The 20,983-nt window shown below is 40.4% G+C and overlaps 1 protein-coding gene across 1 annotated transcript in view; it reads right to left on the bottom strand.

Annotated features, from left to right (window-relative positions):
- The window catches only part of CEP290 (centrosomal protein 290), a 3,346,332-nt gene that overhangs the window by 2,663,423 nt on the left and 661,926 nt on the right, over nt 1–20,983 (bottom strand). The window contains exon 13 of the mRNA XM_044087863.1: nt 1,310–1,479. Within this exon, the coding sequence (XP_043943798.1) occupies nt 1,310–1,479 (170 nt within the window). The remainder of the gene's footprint in view (nt 1–1,309; nt 1,480–20,983) is intronic.

Raw genomic sequence — 20,983 nt, 5'->3', positions numbered from 1 at the left:
CCAAATTTAAGATCTTGACATTTCTTTTAATTGTGTTGCTTCAGACATGTTAACATCAAAACTGCAGAGATACAAGTATATGAACTAATCAAATAAGCAAATGAAATTGCCCCATAATTTCATTTTTAACCAGCTACCTCAAAGAACGATTCTAAGACAAGTCAATCTTTAACCTCCTTTTCTAAATAAATCTAAACACAGAAAAGAGACTAGTGTGATACAATAATAAGTAGGCAATCCAACAATGCCTTGGGTCTTAGAAATGTAAGCAAGAATCTATGCCCAACAACTACATAACCCACTGAGATACTAAATTTACAACAAGTAAAATCACCCATAACCAGTCTCAGCTCATCTCAAGTATGAAAAATGGTTCAAGCTGATAACTGCACTTCTGAAATGCTTTGATCTACTTGTAATTATATAACTATTGCAAATGTTTTATAATAGAAACTTCTTTATTCTTCTGCCCGTGAAAATATTTTATTACATACATTTCTCACAAACGTAAAAGTAAGCAAACCACTGTAATAACTATATTCAGCTAAAGGTGTGACATGCTAATCTGAATGACAACAGCTACTCACCTTTGGCATTGAGCTGTAATAATTACTCTTTAGGAAGAATATGAGCTGTGACTCTCTTCATGGGGAGGAAAGCAAGCCGAACTGTCTTCAGGAGAAATACAATAATCCAAATGCATGTGAAGATTATGAAGACAATGATGCCTCTGTGCCTTCTGGCTAGAGCCCTCCCTATCAATCTTGAGTCCACTTATTCCTCCATAATGGGTATCCCCAAAAGATAACACCTAACCAGAAAACCATTATATCCAAGCAACCATGCTGGTGATTTTTATCGTTAATGGCAATCTGGCAATAACCAAGATTCTATGAAGGGCCAAACCCAACCACAGGTGACTGATACAGGCATCAACTTTTCAGATGGGCACCCTACAGCCTTCCTTGTATGTCTACATACTTTCACCCACATCCTAATGAGGGCTACTGTCATTGAGTTTGGAACACAAAGCTCAGGTTCTCAGTCCTGGCCTTTTTTGTGTCATGCAAACCTGCACTTCCATGGTGGTGACTCAAACTACCAGTCCCCAGCTTCAGCTGAGCCCTACTCCACTCAGCTCTTCCACAGTCTGAACCACTCTACATCACAGAACCCTAGTTTCCATTTTTGAAATCTGGACGTGTACTATGGGTTACTTTATATTGCATATTCCCATATCTTGGCTGGAAAGGGTCTGCAAGAATAAGTTCACTCACCAGTGTAGGAAATGTAAAATAAAATCACTTACAGATTCATATTCCCTTAATCGTTTGAGAGCTTCACTTAGTTCTTTATCCTTCTGTCTTGCATCAGCCTCAGCCATTTCTGCTATCCTCTCACATTCAGCAGCTCTTTGTTCTGACAGATTTAATTTGGACTGAAGATCCCCAATCTTTTGCTGGGTAAAGGAGGGAAGACCTACAAGAAAAATAATGTAAACATTCAACAAAACTTGACTGCAGAAACAACCCTTCATATTACAGTATGCCCATCTTAGCATCTGCAATCACTGAAAGGACAAAAGCATCTTCAAATCTGCTGTACAAAAAACCAATACACTTCTACTTATATAGCTCTTTTAATCATACCTACTTTGCACACATGATGTTCATGATGAGGAGAGAAGGAGGAGGACAGGGGAGGCCATGTCTGGCAACTAATATGTAAACTGTCGCCCATCAAGTCTGAAAACAACATGCATCAGTCTTATAAGAAGGGACTATTAGACAAGAAGCGATGGAAATCCTCTCTTATGTTCCTGAAAAGACCTGTAATTGTCTCAAATTGTTCCACAACACCAAAATGTCCTTTTCTTGGTTTATTAAGTACAAAGTAATATCATTCGCAAATAAAGCCAACTTTCCTTGATTACCATACCAATTACCATCCTTGAATTTCTAAGTCCTTTATTTTCTATGATACTAGCTCTAAATACAAAACAAACAACAAAAGGAAACAAGACACCCCTGTCTGATTCCTCTATTTAAGAACCTCTCCCTCTCTTTTGTAAATAACAGCTTGTTTTTTTTAACTTTCACCTAAACAGCCAAAACATCAACAGCACATGAGTGAAAGAAGACATCTAAGCCTAATGTCCAAACTGAATAATGGCATACCCATGTAGTACAAACAAGATGGCAGGAAAAATGGAAAAACTGGAGATGCTTATGTATGTACTAACATATTCCGAAGATGAATTTGGAAAAGGATACACACAGAAGTCTGGACAGAACTTCTGATTAAGTATCAAAGTTGTAATTCAGTACAGAGGACCCTTCAGATACTATTACGGAAGGACAAAACAGACACCCTGGTTTTAAAGACAGTTAGGATTGCTAGCTGCCTGCTACCACAAAAGTTTTTCCCTTGCCTGCACTGCATGCAAAGTACTCCTGCAGAAGCCTAAGCTAAATGGGATATATTCTGCCCAGGATATAATGGCCATACAGTCTCCAAAAGCCCATGACTGTCCTCCACACATGCGCTTAGGGTACTTACTCACTAGTGCAGAAAACCAGCAGCATGGGCACCAAACTCTTCAGTACTTTCTTACTCCCAAAATGAAAAAAGCCAGTCATCCTAAATTAACTACATACATAAAAAAAAGAAAAAACGGTGCTGGAGGGAGGGTGCAACTACTTTAGTGGAGATGACTTTGAACATCTGCAGTTATGGTAAGGGCAACTTATGCAACTGTACTGTTTCTCATTACCGCAGTAGCCTACACTAAATGTGTAGATTAAAAAAGGTTATCCAACCTGAGAGCAGGAAAGATAAGGAATTTGGAGCCCCTGGATAATGTCCCTTAGCAAACTGAGATCAGGACCTAGAAAAGGAATCCAGTTTATTAAGTTCAGTAAAAGTATGTACAGAGGACCAAGTAGCTGCCTCCAGAATGCTTCTAGAGTCCACTCCTTTTTAACATGCCATCAAAGAGAATAAGGCCCTACTAAAATTAATCTTGATACTGCCTGGGAAGGATTTACCATGGTGGGAATAATAAAAGGCAAAAGTCTGGGACAACCATCTGGAAATAGTCTGTTTTGACACTGGCTGACCCTTCTTCTTCCCTTGACAGAAAAATATACAGCTAATCAGCTTTCCTAAAGATCTCCATCAGGATAATACCAGAGTTGCCTATGTACATCCAGAGAATGAGGAATCTTTTCTCACTGTTTTTTTTTTTAATCTGGATAGAAAAAAAGGAGCTTGACAGCTTGATTCAATGTAAACTTTGAAACCACTTTTGGCATAAATTAGAGATTTGCATGTAAAGAACCCCTATCTCTGTGGGAAACCAAACAGGGTTTCCACACCAGAAGACCTTGCAACTCAGATATTCATCCTGCAAATGTCAGAGTAATGAGTAACACAGTCTTCCAAAGTCATAAATCAGTCAGACGAACAGGTTCAAAGAGGAGTCAAGGTTATCTTTTCCGGCACAAAGTTAAGATCCCAAGTAGGTGCAACCTATTTTCTAGGTAGCCTAAGATGTAAAATCCTCTTTCAAAAACTGCTTGACCAAACAGCCTTAGTCTTGGGACTGCTGAATGCTTGAAAACAAATCATGTGGACTACATATTGCATCCAGGAAGATACATTTAAACTACATTTAAAATACTGCATTTATCCTGCCATTTAAAACAGTTTTTTTTTGTGATTTCTACTGCATTTGTTCTGAATCTTAAGTTTAAGCAGTTAAATGAATGCATTTTTATAGTTGCAGTGCTTTGCAGTCTGCAGTGCTTTCCCACTGTTTCCTGTGATGTCCTAGGTGTTCAAATCACTTCTAAGTGGGCTCTAATTTTACTGCATTTTTACTACATTGTTTCTAAATTTGTTCCCCACCCTCCCACTCTTTTGTTGTGCTTTTAAACTTGGAGCCTTTTAAGCTGCCTGCCTCTACTGTATATCTGGCCTAGAAAACTCCTCCCAGTCTTATCTCCTCTGCTCATCTTAGTAGGTACTGAAAGATGAAACTGGGAAAGCACTCCCATTAGAATGTTAGCTCATTCAAGCCTACAGCACCTTTTATGTATTTGTCCAATCAACACCCATAGCTTCTTATGAAATCCAGACCTTTTTCGGGTCTGGACTCTTTAACTAAGACTTACCAGCTAATAACAGGCAGTTTTAGAAAGGGCAAATAATACTTAACAAAATGACACAGACTGTTAATGTAGGATGTCCCACAGTAGACAAATCACTTTTTGCCCCTTATTATTCATATTTTCATAACTGAGAGACTTGCATGCTACTAAGGGATATGGTGTGAAATGCTATGGTGGGAGACAGGAAAATTTATTGTCAATGTCCATTTATATAACAATATACTGGACATATTTCAAGCTTTTTGTTAGTAATTATGACAATAAGCAATATTTACATATGTATTTAATACCTAAAAAAACAAACAAAAAAAAAAACAAATGACTTATAAACTATTGCATGGCATCAGGTGAATCCTTACATATTGCTGAAGAAAACTGTCACATTTGCACTGTAAGTTATTCATCTTGAAAGATATTTAGTGCTATTTATACTGCTAATTAAACAATTAAATTAGCTGGCTGTACTACCCTTTTGTAGTTCACCTAAATAAAGACCTGACACCATGGATGGGCACTTTCCCAATTTCTCTACTGGCAGCTTGGACGATATAGGCATCCTCAGACAATGTAGGAATGTTCTCAAGTTTACTGGCAACCAACTAATCCTTACAGAAATAGATATAAAATGTGAGAGATGCAATTGCACAATGTCACTATAGGCAAGACTAGCACACAAAAGCACTCAAAATAATAATCAGGTCGTCAGTAATGAAATCATTAAAAAAGCTGTTATACATAACAGGTAGAAATAATAACTTATCACAATGGCAGCAATATCTTTGAATGTGAATGGTCTCACAGTTATATACAAAAGAAGGAATAGTGAATTATATTAAAATGCAGAGCACAAATAGCTATGCTACAGGAGACACATCTGGAAAGAACTGAGCATGTGAATTTGATAAAGAAAGGATTTCAGGATGGTTATTCAGTGGAATATTTGCGACAAAGGAAATGGGGAATACTTATATTAATTGCTAGAGGAGCTCTAATAGTGATAGAAGAGGGGAAAAAAGATAATAGTGTTTGATTTGTAGTAGTAACAGGCTACTGGCAAGGGAGGAGGATTACTCTGGCATGCATTTATATTCCACCTAAAAGTGCTACAATGGAACTTAAGAAAATTCTGGGAGAAATAATTAGCTATCAGCAGGAAATATTACATATAGGTGAGGAATGGAATTTGATTTGCAACAGTGAGGATGTATCTGGAGGCACAGAAGGGAAATGTAACAAAAGTCGATAGATTTTTGAAGCAATTTATGAAAATATTCAAAACAGAAGATGTAAATTCAGTAGTAGGAGCTTTGACAGAATTTGCATACAATTCTCCATGGTATAAATACTGGGCTAGGCTAGACAGAAATTATATTTCACAGGAACGTGCATTTAACTGAAAGTTTTGATATGCATCCAATAACTATTCCCGATCATGTGCTAATAATAACTAAAGTAAAAATGCAGGGTAGTGTAATAAAAATGAGACACTGGGGCTTCCCACCTATAAATTACACAGAGATGAATTTAAGGAATGGGTAGTGGAAATTATTTTGGAGTTATTAGGGAAGAAATAAACATCTTCATCAAATATACCTACAGAGTGGGACAAAAGGTGAAGCTTAAAAATAGGATGGATATAAAAGAAAAAGATATGATTTAGAAGTAACAAGAATTATTTAGAAGGACTGACAAAGGTTAAAGTATTGCAGAATAAGGTGAAATCTCACAGAAGAAGAGGCACAACTGCAAAGTGCTAAAGAGAAGATAAGGCATTACCTCGCTAATATGCATAAGTTTAGAAAGATTGTTGTTAAGCAACTGATTTTTGATATTAACTCCAGAGCACAAAAGCTTTGAGCACAGTGGCTCAGGCAACAGAAAATAGAAAGTATTGTCAAGCTCAGGGAGCCTGTAACAAGGAAAATAATCAGAGGTCCTGTAGAGGTATTAGAAATATTTAAGAAATTTTATGAAAAGCTGTACGAAGTAGAGAAATGTGGAAATCAAGAAAAAGTAGAAATGGAAATGTTTAAGAAAGAATTAAACATGATAAGGTTAGAGGAACATGAGGCCCAATTACTAACAGTTAGGACAAGCGGAGAATAAATAAAAATGGTGATGTATAATCAATCTACGAAAAAGTCTCCAGGAATACATGGTATTCCTGTGGAAGTTTGGAAGTTAGGAGAGAAGAAAGTAATAAAGATTTGGAAGGTTTTGTTTAACAGTATTTCAAAAGGAGGAGAAGCAACAAAACCCTGGAAGAAACCTGTTGTGGCTCTAATACCTAAAGATGGTAAATACCCATCAGAGCCAGCATCATACAGGCCCACTTCAATTCTAAACCATGATTCTAAAGTGTTTATGTCTGTAATGGCTAAAAGAATGGCAAAGTTGATGCCAAAACTGACAGATATAGATCAATGTGTTTTTTGGAGGAGAGGCAAACATTTGACAACATTAACAGAAAAATGATGAACTGGAAGGATGCAGAATATAAGAAAATACCATTGCTGTTGGTGGTTCTTCATGCTTTTCCTGACAAAATAAAGTTAATTAGAAAGATATGTGAGGGATCAGAGATGAAAATTAAAGTGGGGGCCCTCTCTGATAAGTTATGTCTGAGCAGAGGAACCAGGCAAGGGTGTCCTCTTTCCCCTTTGTTATTTGTGTCACATTTGGAACAACTGGCAAAGAAAAATAAGGGACTCAGAAATTCAACGATATAATTGGTATGGTAATCAAGAAAAGTTGGCATTATTTGCACATGATGCTACTTTGTACCCGATTAAACCAGAAAATGACATTCAAGAGTTTTGGAACATTCTGAGACAGTTTCAAATCTTTTCAGGATACAAAATTAACGAAGATAAAACAAGGCAATAGCTGTAAACTATGTATGCAAACATGAACTAGTTAAGCAACACCCATATTTATGGGGACTTGATAAAATGAAGTACTTAGGAGTATGGGCTAAAAATTATTCTGTTATGGCAGCTGAGGACATGTAAGAAGACACTAAACAAAAGATAATGCAAAACGTAAGAGACTGGAATATCTGCTTTATGGATATGGATATTAAGATACAAGCAGCAAAATAAGAAGTTATGTACCTACCATAACGTTCCATGTTAGTTGTCTTCTCTCGCCTTCTTTCTTGCTTGATGGGTTCGGAGCCGATCCCTCGGCTCCGACTCGGCACTTGCTAAGCTCGAGAGTCACTTTTACCAGCTCGAGGCAGCCCCATATCCCATGATGCAAGGCGGTAAGTACCCAGATCTCGTTTGATGACAAAGGGCAATAGCACCAAGCATAAAATACTTCCCAAAGGAAGAAAGAAAACTACAGATGGAAGAAGGACCAGGTCTGAATGGTCTTCAGCATAACAGTTTCTTATAACAAGGTCTGTCCAGGCCAGGGGGAAGGGGGAGGGTCGCAAGAAAGAAGGCGAGAGAAGACAACTAACATGGAACGTTATGGTAGGTACATAACTTCTTAATGTTAAGTTGTCAATCTCGCCTTCATTCTTGCTTGATGGGACGCGTCCTAGCACCTCTATCCTGGGTGGCTCAATGGAACAAACTCTTGAGGACTGTAGAGCCAAAACTGGCTCTGTCCCTGGAGGCCAAGTCCAATTTGTAATGGGAAACAAAAGTGTGAGGAGTGGCCCAAGTGGCCGCTGCACAAATAGTGTCTAAAGGAAGTCTAGCTTGAAAAGCTGTAGAAGTAGCTAAGCTCCTAGTTGAATGTGCTTTAGGTTTTGAGCACAGCTGTTTCCCCTGAGCAGATACATTTCAGAGATGACCGAAGAAAGCCATCTAGACAAAGTCACTTTAGAAACAGGAAGGCCTTTTTTATTATCCGCATAGGAAACAAAAAGTTGATCAGATTTTCTAAATTTTTTTGTTCTGTCCAAATAATATCTAAGTTGACGGTGGACATCAAGATAATGTAGCTTTTGTTCAGCTCTATCTGAATAGTTAGGAAAAATACAGGAGATCAATGGATTGATTCAAATTGTTCTTTGAAGTGACCTTAGGCAAAAAGGTTGGGTTAGTTCTCAAAGGTACTCTGTCTTTCTGAAAACCAAATAGGGGGTCGAACCGAAGAGCATGAAGTTCAGACACCCTCCTGGCCGATGTAATAGCCACTAGGAATAAAGTTTTCCAAGAAAGATATTTCAGGGAACAAGAAGCAGCTGGCTCGAAGGGGGGAAGAATCAAAGATGTCAGCACTAAATTTAGATCCCACTGAGGAGGAGGATTCCTGATTGGAGGCTTTAGTAGGAAAATTCCTTTCAAGAAGGCCCTGCAGAGCCTATGGGACATAATATTATGATCTGCTATCCCGACATGAAAATTGGAAATAGCAGCCAATTGAACTCTGACTGTGGAAGAAGAGGAGCCTGCATGAAAAATCTCTGCTAAGAAATCCAGGACTGCCTGAACAGGGGCAGTAAAGGGATCAATATTCTTGGCCTTAGCCCAATAAGAGAAACGTTTCCATTTGCTTGTATAAATCCTCCTGGTAGAGGATTTTATTGAAGCTACTATGATGTCTCTAACTGGGTTAGAGATCAAAGGAAGCCTGGCTAAGGAAGGAAGTGGAGCAACCATGCTGTGAGGTTGAGAGAAGGGATTGACCGGTGCAGCTGACCCGATTGGTGAATCAGAAGATCTGGCACTGGGTCCAGATGCCACGGCTGCACCAAAAGGTGATGATGGAGGAACGGGAACCAAACTTGTCGAGGCCAGTAAGGGGCAATGAGAATCAATTTGGCTCTCAAAGCGGTAGCTTTCTGGATAACCTGAGGGATCAGAGGAAAAGGAGGGAAGGCATAAAGAAGTCCCTGGGGCCAATCCTGGGTCAGAGCGTCTCTGGGGATGGCCTGATAGAGGGAAGAGGCAGAAGAAGTCTGGACATTTGCTGTTTTGGGGAGTAGCAAAAGATCGCAACATGGACGACCCCATTCCAGAAAAATCTCTTCCGCTATAGATTGCTTGAGAGACCACTCGTGAGGCATGAGAATAGCTCTGCTCAATCTGTCCGCTACAATGTTGGTTTTCCCAGGGATATGCGTTGCTACCAGAAACCGATGAGAGGAGATCGCCCATTGCCATAGTCTGAGCGCTTCACGACACAAGGGGTAGGACTTGGTACCGCCCTGTTTGTTGATATACCAAACTACAGACATGTTGTCTGTGTGGACTGCAATTGTCCCTACGGGAAGAAAGTCGTTGAGGGCTTGCAACGTTAAAATCACTGCTCTCATCTCCAGGACATTTATGTGCAGATGGTACTCGAACGGCTGCCACGTCCCATGAACCATCCTGCCCTGATAATGACCCCCCCACCCGATCAGGGAAGCATCCGTGGTGACAGTGGCTATCGGGGATGGGGGTACAAAGTACCTGCCTTGGTGAACCTGAGGAGATGTGATCCACCAAGCAAGATGCTCTTTGCATGTCTGTGTCACCAGAATCTGGTGACGCATTGGAAGTTGTTGGTATGACCATTGTGTGAACAGCATCCACTGAAGAAGGCGCATGTAGAATCGAGCCAGGGGAAGAAGAGTAATGGCCGCAGCCATGAGACCTAATACCTTTAGAACCATTCTGGCCTGTACTTTCTTGTTGGCCAGAATGATCCTGACATGACTCTGAATGTCTGAAACTCTTTGATCTGTAAGGGTAGCTGACATCCGAACAGTGTTTAAATTTGCACCTATGAAGGTAATAGACTGGCAGGGCGATAAGGATGACTTTTCGAAGTTGATCGAGATGCCCAAATGAGAACAAAGGTTTATTGTGTAATCCCTGGCTTGTATAAGCTGATGCCTGGTGGTGGCTGACAGGAGCCAGTCGTCGAGATACGGAAACACCTGGAATCCTTGACGTCTCAGGTGAGCCGTGACCACTGCCATGCATTTGGTGAACACTCTGGGGGCTGTAGTGAGACCAAAGGGCAGGGCTCTGAACTGGAAATGACTGGACCCCAGCCGAAAGCGGAGAAATCTCCTAGAGCGTCTGTGAATTTTGATGTGATAGTACGCATCCTGAAGATCTATTGAGCACATCCAGTTGTCCTTCTGTAAGAAGGGCAGAATTGACTGAAGAGTGACCATTCGAATCTTGTCTTCCTGACAGACTTGTTGAGTCTGCTGAGATCCAATATTGGTCTCCAGTCTCCCGTCTTTTGGGGACCAAAAGAACCTTGAGTAGATTCCGGCTCTGAATGGTCTATTGTAATTGGCTGAATGGCTCTTTTGCAGTAGTTTTGAGACTTCTAACTCTGCAATTTCCCTTAGACCGGTGGTACATCTGGAAGGGAATTTGAGGGGAAGGACTTTCCTCGAAAGGAATTATGTAACCCTTGGATATGATCGACTGTACCCATCTGTCTTGAGTGAGGGAATGCCAGGCTTCTGGGTACAGTGATAATCTTCCCGACTGCCTCCAAGGAGGGACAGCCGGGCAACATCTCAGGGATGCTGAAAGGGCTTGTCAGAGAGAGGCTCTCTGTTTCCCTGGTTTTGGACCCCTCTGCCTCTAGAGCGGCGTCTGTTGTTGTTACCCCTCTGCCTCTAGGGGTAAACTGACCACGTGAATCCGCGTGACTCCTTGGGATTTACGGAACCACATTTTGCCACCTTTCTGTCCTTTGGGATAAGGTCTAGAAGGGGTGGAAAACGGACTCCTACAGCAGAAAGAGTCTTGCCATCCTGTTCGCACCTGGTCAAAGTTTCCTTCACCTGAGGGCCAAACAAAGCTGACCCATCAAAGGGAGAGTTTGTGAAGGACGCCTTAAAGGGATCAGCAAAATCACATAGCCGCATCCAGGCTTGGCGTCTAAGAGCCACACCTGTACCTGCGGCTCTACTCGCTCCATCAGCAGCATAAGATATTAGCCGCATGGAGGAGTTTGCAATGGAATTAAGGGTTCCTAGCTGCGAAGCAATCTTTTCTTGAGCTCCTGCAGCTGTAGGATCCTGTACTACTTCACCCAGCTCCTTAAGGATATCCCTCTGGAGTCTGGTGAAGTGACACAGGTAATTCAGCGAACGCATAGCAAAGGTCGCTGAGGAAAACATCCGCTTACCGTACCTATCCATGGTCCTAGAGTCCTTATTAGGAGGATGGGCGTGCGGAAGGATCTGCAAGTTCCTTCTTGGTGGCCGCAGCCACCACCATGGCATCAGCGGGGACACCCTTAGTGAGGAATTGCTTGTCACTCGGGGCAGTGATAAATTTTGAAGGCCTCCTAGGGACTGGCTCTACAGAGTCAGGAGCTGCCCACGCCTTCGGGCAATAACCTGCATAAGGGGTTCGAAGGCGGAGACACCCAGGAGGTGGAGGGCCGAGATCCAAACGCCTCTAGGTATACTGACTCATCCTCAGAGGGATTGTTGGTGGGCCAGTTTCCCCTCTGTTTAAGGAGTTCTAGGATGTCTGAGAAGGAGACATCCTCAGAGGGGATCTAGGGGATCCCTCTGACTCATCAAAGTCAGTATCCGTAGTGACAGACTCGTGGGAGTCTACATGTTTCCTCTTACAAGTCCTCTTCCTAGGAGGCTCTCCCGAAACACCATCAGAATCCTCGGAAGAGCCGGAAATCCCCAATGGGGAAACCTGAGGCGGAGGATCTCTGGGTCCTATAGCAAGAGAAGTGGCAGAGATGTCAACAGGCACTATAGAGGGAGGAGCTACGGGAACAGACTGCTGACTGATACCAGTGGCCAGCACACTCTTCATCACCTCGAATGCTCCCCTCCCAGGCAGGTCCGAGAGAACCCGTTCGAAGAACTAGGAACTCCAGGGACCACCGAAGGGAAGTCTCCGAGGCAGATGTCGGAGCCGAGCTCACCAAGGCCGAGGCTCCAAGGGGAAGAGCGGGTTCGGACAAGGGTCCGATGCCACTCACCCCCTTGGAGGAGACCATGGAAGCCCGACCACGAATCCCTCTAAGGAAGGTCTCGAAGAGGAGATAAGAGTAGAGGCTGAAGGAACAGAAGGGGTATCTGTCCTCCAGCCGTAGCAGTAACCATTCGAAGACTCCAACTCCAAGCTCTGGGGTAGAGTTGAAGGAGGAACTGTAACGGGTGTGGACCAACAGTCGTCTGTTGAGACGGACTATGTAACATTTGGGCCAGTACCTGTGACTTAAGTAATCTGCTGACCACTCTCTCTAGGTCATGGTCTGAAAGTCTGGATGACCTTGAAGATCGGCTCCGATGACTCCGTTCGAAAGGAGAGGTGAAGCCGGGCCGAAAGTATCGGCTCCAAGGAAGGAGACCTCGACCTCTTCCTGGAATGAGCCATCGGAACCGATACTATAGATCCTGTCGGAGCCGAAGACTTATCGGAGCCGACAGGAAGCCTCGATGCATCGGCTCCAGCCAGAGCCGATACAGCCACAAAGTAACGGTGTCGGAGCCGATCGGAGCCGACACTGATGCCTGTGCCACATGGTGGTCGGAACCGATCGGCGCCGACACCGAAGTGGTCGATGCAGAATCGGCACCGATAGCCATCGGTGCCAAAGGCTTTGTTAAGCCAGAATCGGCTCCAGCGAGCCGATCTCGACTCGGTACGAGTCGGAGCCGAGGCCGCAGGCTTAGACACAGAAGCCTGGGCCTTGGAAGATTTGGCTGATTTTGATGGAGTCGACTTAGCCGGAGAGCCCTCCGGCAAGAAGGCCCCTAAGTATCAGCTTGTTACGTCTTTCCTGCAGGACTCTCTGGCTGAAAGAATGACAAATAGCACAGGAGTCCTGCAGGTGAAGAGGCCCCAGGCAATACAGGCAAGAAGTGTGACCGTCTGTCAGAGACATCTTCTGACAGCACGAGTCACACTTCTTAAAACCTGAGACCCTCTCCTTTGACATGGTGCTTCACAAACACACACACACACCAGTCAAAAATTAAATTAAATAAAATACCAAAAGGTATTACTAAAAACAAACACACACACCCTAACAGGGAGGGATGGGATGGGTAAAGTTTGACTAAAAAATTAGAAGAGACAGGGATTTTCTGTCAGAAAATCTATATAATTAACTTATAACTAAAAATTAAAGGTTTTTTTACAAAAAGGGGCTTAAATATCAAAATAGTGAATCACTTACCAGGAGCTGGTAAAAGGAGGACCTCATAAGCGAAGCGGCAAACGAGATCTGGGTACTTACCGCCTTGCATCATGGGATATGGGGCTGCCTCGAGCTGGTAAAAGTGACTCTCGAGCTTAGCAAGTGCCGAGTCGGAGCCGAGGGATCGGCTCCGAACCCATCAAGCAAGAATGAAGGCGAGATTGACAACTTAACATATGTGTTTATTCCTTTTAGTTTTATACACAGGTCAAGCATATTTTTATCAACCAGAGGAGAAGTTGTGGACAGCAATTAATAAAGAGTTGAAGGGTTTTATCTGGGAGGGGAAGAAGACAAGAGTGAAGTGGGATAAGTTGATCCTTGCAATAGAACAAGGAGGTTTGGTATTACCTGATTTGAAGGTGTATTTCAGAGCTACACAGTTAAGGCTCCTACATATAGCATAAGCAGAAAGTTATAATTTAAAGTTGAAATGGATGATCATGAAATGGAGGGGGGCTCAAGAAAGGAGGAGAGACTGTGATTTTGGATGCAGATCTATAAGGAGAATAACAATAACCTTATATAATATTACATTCATAAAGTTGCAGAATGTATTTTAAGAACAAAGCCAACACAGGACTAGAGAAATGAGATTCTGCTGATAGGGATGACTGCAATTAGGGGTACAAAGTCTAGGCAAGAAGGGTCTGGAATTTACTGGAGAAAACTGGCAAAAGGACAAAGGTATTGGGAGCACATAATTAGAGAGGGACAGGTAAGAGAATGGGAAGATGCCAAGATTTCATTTGGACTGCAAACTAGAGGTTTCCTTCTCTATCAAGGACTGATATCAGAGTATAGGCAAAAAGAAAGAAATAGGGGATCCTAAGTGAAAGACCAGAACTAGTAGAGTTTTTAGTAGAATCTAGAACAGAAGCTACTGTTAAAAAAAGGGATAATTAGAAGGGCATATAAAATACTGCATGATATCTATAGGAATCAATCAGAGGAGGTTAGAAAGGAATGGGATGAGAGGCTGGTTAAACAAGTCACAAAGAAACAATAGGAAAATATATGTATAACTCCCAAATATGCAACAAAGTCTAGAAGATTTAGGCTCATTGCTTGAAAGTGTTTGCATATGTATTTTTACACCCCAAGCAAACTCCAAATAAGTTTTCCTCAGGTAGAGTACAAATGTTGGAGTTGTGATGGGGAAGAAAGAGATAATTGGGAAAATATTATTGGGAATGTAATGAGTTGGGAGACTTTAAAAATTCCTTGCAAACTACTCTGTCAAAAACACTGGGTGACCAAATTGGTGTGATAAAAGAATTTTTTTTTTTGTTTTTGAGCTGTGATACAAAATCAGAATTGACCAGTAATAAATAGTAAAGCCTTGCTGAGTTTAATCCTGGATGAAAGAGCTGGAAGTGGGATCTTTAGAAAAAGGTAGGATTTAATTAACTTAAAATGGTAACTGAGGGAACAATACATGCAGAATAATATTTTATAGAAAGAAATTAGGTTTTTAGGGGAGGCAGGAACTCAATGAGTTCTGTAACGTTTGACTGAAAATGACTGGATAGAATATTATATGTGATGTTTAATGTTTGTAACTGAATATATGTCAATATGGTATTCATTTATAGAAATGTATTATTTCCTATGTCATAACTGATAATTCAGTAAAGATGCCTCTTGTTTAAAATAAAAATGCATAGAAAGATAGACACGATAAAAGCCACACACAGTATCAGAATACACCAGGATCTATCAGACAGTGTTGCAAATAATAAACTAAAGATATCAACACAGGCAGAAAAAAAAGCTTAGAAGACATGCAGATAAATATAAAGGTAAAAGTACAAAATCTGCAATCCAGTGATGTCCCAAAAAAGGTTTTATAGACAACTGTGAAACAAAGCAAAAGGAATAGAAATAGCACAAAAAAAAAAAGAAAAAAAGAAATAGACACAAGAAATAGTTATGAAGACCTATGGAACATAACAAAGATGCTGGGGAAAGAATCAATAAGGAGTTTAAATGCACATGATATGAAATGAGATGAAGTAACAATCAGAGTAATTGAAACAAAATTAAGAAAACCTCCTAAAAGGTAAATGCCAGACCCAGATACAGTACTTAACTTTTGGAGAAAGTATTAACATCTTTACACAAATATTTAGCCCTCAGTAAAAACGACTTATATGCACATTCCAAACACACAACAATATGGATAACAACAAGACAAACAATACTCATACTGACGAGTGAATCTGTAAGTCATCCTAAAAGCTATAGACCAATAACTTGCCTTCTGATGACATACAAACTATATACCAGAAATGATTAAGAGCTTATAGTTATTTAGAAGAAAATTCAATCATGGCAATAGAACAAAAGAAAGTCATATGGAACAACGAATAAAGCCATTATGGAGGATTGTAAAAAGAGAAAAAATCTACATATGGCATGGACAGATAATAAAAAAAAGCATTTGACAGAATCCCACATTCATGGATAAAGGAGTGCTTACAGATGTATAGGCTATATGCTACAATGATCAAATAAATTGCAGTAACCATGAAATAGAGATAAACCACTTTGCTTTTAAGCCAAGACAAAGGGCAAATTATTATCCCAGGGATAAAAATTCAAAGGGGGATATTCCAGGGTGATTCGTCATCATCGCTGTTGTTTTGTCTTTCCCTTAACAAATTAAGCTGTATACTTAATAGCTTAGGGATCAATTACAGTATGGCTCTCAGAAAACAAATTTGCTTAAAAATTTCTCATCTACGTTTTTGTGAACAACTTAAAAGTATACAGTTCATCAGATGAGGGGAAAGCACAACTGCAAGTGGTTAATACTTTCTCTGATGATATAAGAATGACGTGATCTTGATAAATGTGCAAAAGCAATGTTTAAAGCAGGAGAGTTGCACTACCATAAAAATATAAATCTTGTACAAGAATGTGTTATAAAGGAAGTTAAGTAGAAAGGCGTGTATAAATATTTGAGAAATGATGATGGCTCAGCAATAAAACATCCACAAATCCAAATAAAACTCAGTAAGGAATACTTCAGAAGACTAAAACTAATATTGAAAACAGCCTTGACATCTAGGAATAGAGTCCAAGCTATAAGCAAACTTGCTCTTCCTGTCCTAACTTACAGTTTTGGTATGATGGACTGATCTCAAAAGGTATAGGATCAGCTGGACAGAAAAACAAAAAAAATGGTTCTTGCTTACCAAATGATATATAAAAATCAGTGTATACCAATATTATATGTTCTATGCTCTAAAGGAGGTGGGGGCCTACTTGAAATTGATTACATGTATAGATCTGAAATCATGGAACTGCATACATTTCTGCTAACCTCGCTAGATCCAAACATAGTGAAAGTTTTACAACATGAGGAGAGGAAGTCTAAGTTGACCTCTCTGCTTAGGAGCAATGGATCTAATAAAAAAGAACCTACAATCATATTTGGATAAGATATTAATCCACAAAATGTCATATCAATTAAAGCAGGTGCCAGTTCGGAGCACATTGTGGGTGCTATGAAGAGCACTTTTGGCTAACATCAAAGACTGAAACAATACTTTCTGACTTTAATTATACACTGAATTAGGAATGGTGTCCATTCCCATCATGGTATTAGAAACCCAAATGATTTGGAGAAATTAAATGAGGGACATTGTGTGATACAAATTTTGAGCATCGGTAGTTCAGAAAGTGCTCACGAAGAAGTTATTTTTTTACTTGGAACAAATGCTTAATTTACTTGTTGTACCTGAAAACAGGGAAATAGGCAACAACAGCAGCAATGAAAAACAGCAGTAGGAATGACAAATTTCATAATTTAAAACCAGCTACTTTTCTCTTAGCAAGTAAATGCAACTTCAGTAAGTAACACGCAGTGAAATACTCAGAGTATAGCCATCAACATCTTTCAAAACCCTGACTCCTATACACTTTAAAAAACGTCTACAAGTTTCACTAACACTTGTGTCAGTGATTACTGAGCACTATACAAATGATGACAGTTAATACCAATACAGTTTTGTATATATAAAGAAAGGTCTGCTGTATGGCATAAGTTAATCACGTAGTGAATTTCATGGCCTTTAGTTGTGGACTAGTCACCATCTTTATACCTGTGCAGCCAAATATCATGCATGAACCTGCTAGAGGGGTTATAGTGCTTGTGCCATTGGCTGGCAACTGTTGTTGAGGGAGTTGCCCTGCCACTATCAGTGACCAAACATGGCAGTTGCACATCAAACTGATGCATGATAATGTTGTGCATGATGTAGCAGGCTGTAAACATTCTGCATGCAGCAACAAGCTCACATTGAAGGACCCCCTAGCTCAACCAGGCAACAGAAAAAGGCTTTGAGCAGGCCAAACACTCTCTATCAATATCTGAAACAGGGTGGTCTTAAAATTCTCCTCAGCAGCTCCCTGGGGGATACAAACTAATGTAATTAGCCAAGGTTTGACTGGGTAGCTTACATCACCTGGAAAATAGAACAAGGAGGGGGACGCATAATGAAGCAGGGGATGATTACTTAATGCTACCTATTCTACAGATACAAAAATAATTATGGCTGAAATTACAATAGCTTGCAGTTACCATCTAGGTGATCATGAGGAATCCTACCATGCAAGAAAAGGCAAAACAGTGAGCCCGTGTGAAAATATGAGAACAGAAACATAATGAGGCAACAGTAGCAGCCATCCCAACTGCAAGGAATAAGGGGGCATGCTCAACAGTACTGGCATTAAAACAAATTAATGAATTAGTGAATGCTGACACTATAGTTAGTGTCGCTGCTGATGCAATGAAGTGCTTAAGTGGGTTGCACTGTAACTGTAGCATACTGCCTGATACAATGTACATTTGTATTTTCCAGCAAGCAGTTTGTTGCACTGACCTTTCTTTTTGTTTTTTTGAGGAGCAAATTCTCAAGACTGGGTGAATGAATCTTGCTTCTCAATTTGGGACTGCCAGAGTAAGAAAAAGAACAACACAAGACCTTGGAGAATGGAAACTTCCTTCTGAAAAGAGAAGTGCTGAAGCAGTGAAGAGCTTAAGTGGTGGTAGTGTAGCTGCAACAAATTGCTTGCTACAAGGTACCGCTATATTTACAACAAGGGGTTTGCTGCAGTTTAAACAGAAGACATTTTGCTCCTCAACTTCGACTTTATGAGTGCCAGATCAAGGGATAACAGTGGGCATTAGGTGAGCAAGCTACAGCTCTGTGTGAGAATTATGAGGACTCCCAGGATGTTGGGCTGATGTTGGTGATGCATCCAAAAGCATCACACACTACCTAGCAGTTGGCAAAATTGTATCCCTTCATTTTAAGGTACATCTACCCCCTGTGGTTCAGATGGGAAACTTATGGCAATGTGGGTGCAAACTATCACACCAAATATCTCAAGAAAGTGTACCTCTCCATAGAAGGCACACATGGTATTGGCACATTCCTGTTGTGACCCTGAGAAATAGGTATGCCCCCCCCCACATCAATCAAGAATATATTGAGGCACTTCTGCAGTATTACTGAGGCAGAAGCCTCTAAGATGTGGGTTTCCCCTGTTTGTCTCTGAAAGCTCCCTATGGAAAGCATAGTGCCGGCTATAAATACTTTGGCATTCACAGGTACAGGAAGGTCACACCTTCCTCCAGTTCCCATTCACAGTGCATAAAAACTGACTAAAGTCAATATCATAACTCTGTTCATGCTAAACCTGTCCAATAATTATTGTTTAGCAAAAATGAGGTGTGTTATCCTTTGCCTTACCCTTTCTTCTCCTATGCTCTCTAGCACCACTCCAATGCAGTGGGGTTTGACATAACTAAAATGAGCAATTCACAGTGGGAAACAGCCAGGCTTGCAGAGAAAGTGAGTAACTTCCCAGACTGGATACTGGCTAGAAAAGTCTCAAACTCGCTTTTTATAATCCAACTGTGCACTGATAATGTGAGCATCAAAAAGTGACAATGAAATGATAAAGACGGGGAAAATGTCTTATTTACATAAAGAAGTTGCAGATTTCTCTAACTCTCCTTACATATGTCCTTATTTGCATTTTATTATTCTTCATTATTGTACCCAATGCCTCTGAACTGCAGATGAGCTGCACTTATTTGCATAACACAGAAGACACAGATATGAGATGCGGTTTCTTGATGTTGAGGCGTATGTTGGTTTTGATAGCAAGGTACAGTTTAACCATTTCACAAGGCCACTGTTATGAACAATTTTTTCCATGCTAGAAGTTTACATCCACAATTCAGTATCCCAGTGGGAAAGCTCCTGCTCCCACCCCACATAATTTACACTGGCAATTTCCATTTTACTTTTCTCTCCCCCTCTTTACATTGGCAATTTCCATTTTACTTTCTCTCCTAACTCATACATCCTTCCCTTGTACATACTAAGCTATTTACAAAGAATGTATTAGAATGTACCTCTTAAGTGTAAGCTTCCTTAAGATGTAATGGCTTCTCAGTATTTATACTGTAATGTTCTTTTTTACTAGTCTGTAGCATCTATAATGTTTTTCACTAGTCTGTACTATTTGTAATGTTTTTTTTGCTCTAGTCTGTATCATTTGCAATAATTGTAACCTAGAACCTTATTGTAACCTTGCTTGTTTTTGGAGCTTTTCTCCCTGGGACTCCATTGAAAACGGGTTCATCTTGGCCCAATGGACTATCCTGGTAAACCAACTGCAAATAAATAAGTAAATAAATATGATTAAGTCACTACCATATGGGGAGTTCAAATGCACCTATAATAACACTTCTGATAAATCCCAGTTGTTGGAATTCAACAAAGTCAGATGCAAGTTACTAGTGAGGAGATACCATTCAAACTTTATTTTTGAGGCTGAGGATAAGGTCAAGGGATGAAAAGTTTTTTTGGAGAAGATTCCTTTCATGGAATGGGTAAGAAGAATTTTGGAGTCACACAAGGTAAGGTTAACAGATGCCCCATTGATCGTGGAGATGCCTTGTTTTTTTGTTAATAGATTTTCCTCCTTTTCTTCCATTCCTAGAGACTTAGTTAACAATTTATGGCCCATTATTAGTGGGGATGACACCCTGCATGGACATTTTCCTGATACAGTAACCTACTCTTATAGGAGGCTTTTCAATTTAAAAGAGTTATTGAGTTTAAAAAAGGGAGAAAGGAAAATGGGGATGTAGGCTCTTTTCCTTGTGGCAAGTGTAAAGTTTGCAGTAGAATAAAGAATTTAAATGGAACAGATAATGGAAAAAAGTATAGGGCAGGTGACTATTTTGACTTTGGATCTTATGGGGTAGCGTATATTTTTGGTTGTGGTTGCTCTCCCCCTAAGTGGTATGTAGGGCAGACTAAAATAAGAGTAAAATTGCGAATATTAGAACATCTCGGAGATAAAGGAATGTAAGATTGGACAGTCCAGTTGCTCAGCATTTTCATTTTGTACACAATGGTGTGGCTGGCAGTGTTTTACAGTGTGCTGGCAAGACCACAATGTGATTTGACCAGCAATAATGATTTTGTACAAAAATTATTGCAGTTAGAGTCCAAATTTATTATTAATTACAGAACTGAGAGTCCAAATGGCATGAATTTGGAAGTTAACCTTAATATTTAAAAGTTTTTAGTGGTGTTTTTCCTTGATATATGTGTGGGATATGCACTGTCTTTTTAAAT

The sequence above is a fragment of the Protopterus annectens genome, chromosome 11.part0 (assembly GCF_019279795.1).
Source record: "Protopterus annectens isolate FY-2018-M chromosome 11.part0, PAN1.0, whole genome shotgun sequence".
NCBI classification, from domain to species: domain Eukaryota; kingdom Metazoa; phylum Chordata; order Ceratodontiformes; family Protopteridae; genus Protopterus; species Protopterus annectens.
The sequence above is the reverse complement of the archived record's forward strand: the minus strand, read 5'-3'. Positions and strand labels throughout refer to the sequence as shown.